The sequence below is a fragment of the Cornus florida genome, unplaced genomic scaffold (genome assembly GCF_030987335.1).
Source record: "Cornus florida cultivar Cherokee Brave unplaced genomic scaffold, ASM3098733v1 CherokeeBrave_3.0.0_Hap2_Chr10, whole genome shotgun sequence".
In the NCBI taxonomy this organism is placed as follows: Eukaryota; Viridiplantae; Streptophyta; class Magnoliopsida; order Cornales; family Cornaceae; genus Cornus; species Cornus florida.
In genome coordinates, this window is record NW_026775580.1 from 41487318 (window position 1) to 41494516 (window position 7199).

The window sequence follows — 7199 nt, forward strand, 5'->3', positions numbered from 1 at the left end:
AAGAATAAAACTTTTTTGTTGAATCTGAGAAGGTAATGAATCATCATATTGAAAAATGTGCACTCCAGGGCCATTGCTTAATGCAGTGGTAAAGATTGACTGCATTGCTTAGGGGTTTTAAATCACCATTGCGATTATCTGTCGTCCTCTCAACGTATAAGAATTGAATTCGAACCATTCTATTCTCCCTTTCTCTCTGCACGTACTTTCTCTAACACAATCAACTCTCTCTCTTTCCTCTTTCTCTCTCTAGAAGTTGAGGCGGAGAGACGGGTTCGCGCCGATCCATTTTATTCAGGATACGCCGTGCGGTGGCTATTGCTGCAGAGACCGTCACGTGTCTGACTAGTCGGATTCCTAAAAGTAATATGGTTGGGTTTGAACCGCAAATGTTGGGCTTCTCTGGCAACTCGAAGTTTACTGGTAACCCCAGCTATAAAATTGTCTATTTTTAAATAATTGTTTTTTTTAGAACAATTTTCTTTTTCAGAATTTTTGGTAACTATTTTCAGAGTTACACTTGACACTGAATTTAAAAGTTACCCACTTACACTCTAAAACTCCATGTATTTGTAATGAACATTTATTGAGAAATCAAAAGTTTCTACCAAAAAGAACATCGAGCCTGACGTGGGATCCCGTTATACATTTTCATTACAGCTAACTCCTTTTTCTCTCTCTTCATCTTCAATTCTCTCTCCTATTCTTTATTAATTCTTCTTATCTATCTTCTCACTCGAAATCTAATGATCAAATTTCTCTTTCATAATGAACTTTAAGGCTATGTTTGTTTGAATGTAAAATATTTTTCAAAAAATATTTTTATATTTTCTTGTGCTTGGTTGTCATAAAATATTTACAAAAAAAATATATATTAAAATGTAATAAAAATAATTTATTTATCAATTTTTGATAAGTTATTTTATACGTCCTGCTTGAAGGACTCGATCTCAACCTCGACCTAAAACTTTATCAAACACCAAACATATACACATATCACAAAGTATTCTAGGAAGACGAATATAAATATCTTCTTATCTTCACTATTTTTTAAAGATCACCCACTCTTCTCTTCTTGGCATTTATAATTTTGATTTATAAATATTTCAATAAGAAATCTTTCCAGACTTCCGGTCCTAGATGAAAAATATGTACAAAGAGTTTTTTTTTTACAGTAAATAAATATGCACAATAGTTGTCATTACAAGACACATTAATCTCTTACCGAATGATAATATATTTAGAGCAAAAAATTAAAATAAAATAAAAAAGCTGACGGAGAGAAGAGAAATGGGTGAATCTTCTCAAAGTTTTTTTGTTTGGTTTTGTGCCTTTTGTATCGGCAAAACATAAAGAAATTTTAAGTTTTTTTCATCCTTACTTTTGCAAAATCAAAAGAAGAGATAAAACCAGAATTGATTAAGATAAGATTGAATAGAGAAGAAAAACTGATAATTAGAAGAAGCAAGGAGAAAGAAACGAAGAGGTAGGAGCATATCACGCGTTTATACTTTTAGGAAATAATCAGAGGTGGCCGACTCACGTAAAGTTCGACCTCTCATTTGATTGTTTGGTTCGATTCTCATATTATTTTTCATTTGTAATCATTTCTTAATATATTTGGTTCCAACACATCACGATACTATGAATTTAAAAGTTATCCACTTACCCTCCAAAACTCCATGTATTTATAATTATTCGTTAATATATTTGGTGTCAACATGTCATGATCGAAGTTATACCATCCTTCTTAACATATGTCGCTCTTACGTTCCGAACGTGTTTTCGAAATTTCACTACTTATGATTTAATTCTGTCACTCTCACACTGCTACTCCCACTCTTGTTGTCGCTTTATGTAACTTCGGTCATGATATTAGAGTAGCATAAATGATAGATTTGGTAATTTTTTTTTTTGGTATATGGTAATTCATGTCATGATCGAAGTCAAGCCATCCTTCTCAACATGGGTCGCTTTCACGTTCTAAGTACGCTCTCGTTCAAATTTCGTTACTTATGATTTAATTCTGTTATTTCTCACATTATCTTTTTAAAATTCACTCTCATTTCTGTTTTCACTTTATGTAATTTAGTTAACCATATTAGAGTAACATAAATGACATTTTGGTCACTCAACTCACTAGGTGGTGTCAATATAATAATAATAAAAATGCTAAATATCGTAATGTTAGATTCCCAAGGAGGACGATTAAAATAGGAATATTATGGTCAGAAATCAATCTTGGGTGCATAAAAACGCCATTACCAAGTTGGCCTAGTATTTTGTTAAAAAAAAAAAAAAGTAGGCCCAGTAAAAAAAGCCCGAATATTCCATCTCCGTCGACTCCAGTCTTAACAATTACCAAACGACAAAAGATACTCTTTGTCTTCTTATAAACCCCACCCACTGAGGATCAAATCACAACAATACCTACACTGTTCATGTTCTGTTTATATTGGACTGAGACATACCACTCGTATAGAAAAAGTATTGACCAAGGACCCTTTAGGTTACTCTGTATCTCTCTAGATCTCTCTCATTTTCTCTCTCTTCTTTGAAATATTCCTCCAATGGCGTTAATCGAGTCTATTCTAAATCTCCAAGCAATGGCTTTAGGAACAGCAGTTGCTGTGGGTGGTCCAGCAATCGCTCTCGGTGGTATTTCAATATGGCTCATTAGAGGATATGTCAATGATCAGAACAAGAAACAACACTCCAATGGTCTCCTAACTCTACCTGGTAAACTACTCGATCTCATCCTTTATTTTATTTCATTTTTATTTTTTTATTTTTTTTCGTAAGTATCTTGATATATATTGAGTGTGTGCGTGTGAATATTAATTTGTATAGATTTGGTATATATTGGGTGCAGAGGTACCCGGGTGGCCGGTGATCGGAAATCTTCTGCAACTAAAAGAGAAGAAACCGCACAAGACTTTCATGAAGTGGGCTGAGATTTATGGACCAATCTATTCCATCAAAACTGGTGCCAACACTGTTGTTGTCCTCAATTCTACTGATGTTGCCAAGGAGGTACTATTCCCCTCTCTCTCTCTCTATATATATATAAAATATATATATATCGCTGCACTACCCCCCTCTCTCTCTCTCTCTCTATATATATATATATATCTCCTTTGTGTTGGAAGTTTGGAACTGGTACATCAATTTGTAGAAGAAAAACAATAAAACGATTTGGGAGTATAAGACATGTATGATCACTTTTAGCCCTCTACTCCAAATCGGATTCTTGACAAATAAAACTGCGGTTAGTAGTACAGAACAATTTTTCAAACATTCTTTAATTAAAAGGGCCTATAATATTAATTATAGAGGCGTAATTGAGTTAGTGATTTGTGAAAACGAGTAAATATAGGGTGGGTCCAATATGTTAACCAATTCAAATTAGTTAATAATTTAGTATGCCCAGTGAAGCATATACTTACACCTAACGGACATCATTTGAATGGTATAAAATATTTTACCCTCTTTGTCTCGTATTAATAGTTTATTTTTTTTATCAAATTGTCTCAAATTAAATGTTTACTTTAAAAAGTCAAACAAGATAAATACCATCGTTTTATAATTACTTTTTTAATTTTTTAAAATTCTTACAACTTAATTTTATATATATATATATATAAAATTTGAACGATAACTTAATAATTTAAAATAAGAACCATACATTAATTACATGTCATCTTAAATAATTATAAAATCAAACATGGATAACTAATTGGGTCGGAGGGAGCAGATGGACATTAAATTTCAAAAGCCAACCCATTAAGAGTGTATCTGATTCTCTCTCACTTTATGAATATATCCAACACATTGGACCTTTTAATTGGTTAATTTACTTCTCCAGTGTCAATCACAGTGCTCTGGACTTCACTACAATGAGGACTGATTCGTCATTTCACAGAAAATAAAACTAGGAAAGGGTCAGTGGCTTCATTTGGTATGAATTATGAGTTTTTGACACGCGTGACAATGACATGCCACGTTGTTGACATTTGTTTATGTTTATCCTTTTTCATCTGTCGTTACTCCTGCCACTACCAGTGCTTTTGGTAAGCAGGGTGAGAAGGTAATGAATACTCCTATTAACTTGGAAACAGAATAAAAGGAAATATATATTAAATCACGTGCCTAAAAAAGGCTAAAACAAAAATTTCAGAAATAGTTTTCATATAACTAAATATAGAATCTTCTTCAATTGCTTTTCTAACTCTGTTTTCGGATATTGTTTCTTAAAATACTATACAGAAATTAAGTGAGTCCTGATTGGATTCTATCCCATGATATTTTGTGGTGTGGTCCACATCCACACTCAATAAATTTCCATAAGAAAATTGATCCCATATCTGAGAATCATCCAAAAGTCCGGGTAGGTTGATTTTTAGTTACCAAAAATAAATAAATAAATAATAGTAAGTAATAATAATAATGTAATTCTTTTATCTTTACATTTCATTCAATTCCATGGGAGGATATCAGAAACAATACCAAAGGTTAAAATATTCCTCATCTTGTTCACTTTTATGCTTGTAGTTATGTTACCACACCAATGCTAGTAAATACTAGCAAATTTTAAATTATTTTGGAATTTATTTTTCCTTTTTAAAGATTCTTCTTGAGGAGTTCATTTTTAAGATCATCTCTAAAAAACTTTCTGCTACTTATAATTTGGTAGAACAACATTACATCCTTCTGTTGTATGCTTGTGCATTATTTGTCTGCTACCTTCAAACTTAAACTAGTTATCATCTGTGTGGAGACAACTACCTTGAGAATGGATTTTTTTTTTTTTTTTTTTTTCTTCATATGATTTATATATTCTCATTATATATAATGCAAAGAAAACAAAGCAGCATGGTTGCAACTCAGAATGTTTGTGTTTGTTCTCAGGCCATGGTGACCAGATTTTCATCCATATCAACAAGAAAGTTATCAAAAGCATTGAGGATCCTTACTTTCGATAAATGCATGGTTGCAACAAGTGATTATGACGAGTTCCATAAAACTGTAAAACGCCATATACTCACAAATATTTTGGGACCAAATGCTCAGGTTAATTTGTGCTGCTAAATTCTCCATTTATGTGCTTGTTACTCTGTTTTTTTTTTTTTTTTTTTCTTTTTTTATATTTTATTTTATTGTTTATAGATTGTATTTTTACATATGTTTCTGATGAATATATCAGAAGCGACACCGTGGTCACAGAGACATTTTGATTGAAAATATTACACAACACTTGCACGCTCATGTTAAGAATTGTCCCGTTGAAGCTGTGAAACTCAGGGACATCTTCGAGTCTGAACTCTTTGGATTAGCATTGAAAGAAGTGAGTCTTCATCATTATATATGAAGTCATCAAGCTTTTAAACTATGGTATCAACGAAAATCAATAATATTGAGAAAAATGAATGGCATTTGCAGGCTTTGGGAAAGGATGTGGAATCCATTTATGTGGAGGAGCTTGGAATCACTTTCTCGAGAGAGGATATCTTCAAGGTTTTAGTGATTGAGCCAATGGAGGGTGCTATTGACGTGGACTGGAGAGATTTTTTCCCTTTTTTAAGTTGGATTCCAAATAAAGGATTTGAAAGAAAAATCCAACAAATGGATTTACACAGGCAGGCAGTGATGAAGGCTCTGATGAGCGAGCAGAGACAACGAATTGCTTCGGGAGAGGTATACATGTCTTAACTCTATGTTACTTATGTTTCTAAGTCTGTCATATTGCTTAGTAGTTAATATGACTTGGTTGGGACTTAAAGCAGGAAATGAACTGTTATCTGGATTACTTGTTAAATGAAGCAAAAACACTATCAGAGAAACAAATAGGCATGTTACTTTGGGAGGTCATTATTGAAACATCGGACACTACTTTGGTCACCACAGAATGGGCTATGTATGAACTCGCTAAGGATCCAATGCGACAGGTTGTTTCAATCACTAAATTACCATCAATTATGATATATTACTACTCCCCTCCTCTGTTATCAATGCATCATTTCCATTTTACATCATTTGATCTCAATCTAAATTCCAATAGGATCGTCTTTATCAAGAAATCAGAGATGTTTGTGGGTCAAACAAGATTAAAGAAGAAAATTTGTGTCAGCTCCCATACTTGTTTGCTGTTTTTCATGAAACTTTGCGAAAGTACAGTCCTGCTCCAGTAATTCCTCTTCGATATGTGCATGAAGATACCCAACTAGGAGGATATTATATTCCTGCTGGAACTGAGGTTGACTACTCTTCTTCTAAAGTACTCTTGCACTTTTTATTGGTTTTGCCTGAATTTCTAACTTTGAGCTTCATTCTTAGATTGCTATAAACATTTATGGATGTAACATGGATAAGAAACTTTGGGAGAATCCTGAAGAGTGGAACCCAGAGAGATTTATCGACGGGAAGTATGATCCGATGGACTTGCACAAGACGATGGCATTTGGGGGCGGAAAGAGGGTATGTGCAGGTTCTCTTCAAGCAATGTTAATTTCCTGCACGGCAATTGCTAGACTTGTACAAGAATTCGAATGGAGACTGAAGGAAGGGGAGGAGGAAAATGTTGATACCCATGGACTCACCACTCGGAAGCTCCATCCAATGCAAGCAATCTTAAAGCGAAGAAATTGAAGAGGAAATTCCAAACATCCTAAGCAATTTCCTTCCGTAGTGACTGAAGCTTCTTCTGGCCGTCCTTTTTCACCACAACTTTTTTCATTATGGTCCATACGAACTTTCCAAAGCATTCTGAACATGTGTCCACCATTTATCTCATTTAGAGAGTGCATTATTATAGAAAGTTGCTGAATTCCATGTTGCTCTCTTTGTAAACTTCTGTATCCTATATTATATAATTCTCTAGTTTGCAGAGGTTTTAAATTTGTGATGAATTTCAAATTAACACTAGCTAGTTGTTTGTGTTAGGGATATCAACTCCCTCCAAGTAGCTCTTGGCCGATTGTTATTGAGAATTAAATTCCGCTTTCATCATAGGCAATGAAAGCACATCATCACATTACATCACACAAGTATATATAGATATAGCAATCAAACATATCCACGCATTACATAATATTTTACATGGTTCACCCAATTCTAAGCTTATTGTTACGCTCCGAAACCAAGAGGCTACGCCACGTAGGCGCCACGCAAACGCCCAGCAGACGATGACATGGAGCTTGCAT

General features: G+C 33.8%; 1 protein-coding gene across 1 annotated transcript; it reads left to right on the plus strand.

Moving 5' to 3' along the window:
- The first annotated feature begins 2440 nt into the window (after positions 1-2440).
- Positions 2441-6905, plus strand: LOC132278796 (ent-kaurene oxidase-like). The gene is made up of 8 exons (XM_059780683.1): positions 2441-2739; positions 2873-3033; positions 4909-5070; positions 5204-5344; positions 5440-5694; positions 5784-5945; positions 6059-6253; positions 6334-6905. The coding sequence occupies exons 1-8, from the start codon at positions 2571-2573 to the stop codon at positions 6643-6645; spliced, it is 1557 nt and encodes a 518-aa protein (XP_059636666.1). The 5' UTR covers positions 2441-2570; the 3' UTR covers positions 6646-6905.
- The last annotated feature ends 294 nt before the right edge of the window (positions 6906-7199 follow it).

Excerpts from the sequence above, each read along its gene's own strand:
- LOC132278796 (XM_059780683.1), top strand. The coding sequence starts at position 2,571 with ATGGCGTTAATCGAGTCTATTCTAAATCTCCAAGCAATGGCTTTAGGA. Across the intron at positions 5,071-5,203 it reads TTTTGGGACCAAATGCTCAG|AAGCGACACCGTGGTCACAG; the intron begins GTTAATTTGTGC and ends TGAATATATCAG. Across the intron at positions 5,946-6,058 it reads CTAAGGATCCAATGCGACAG|GATCGTCTTTATCAAGAAAT; the intron begins GTTGTTTCAATC and ends AAATTCCAATAG.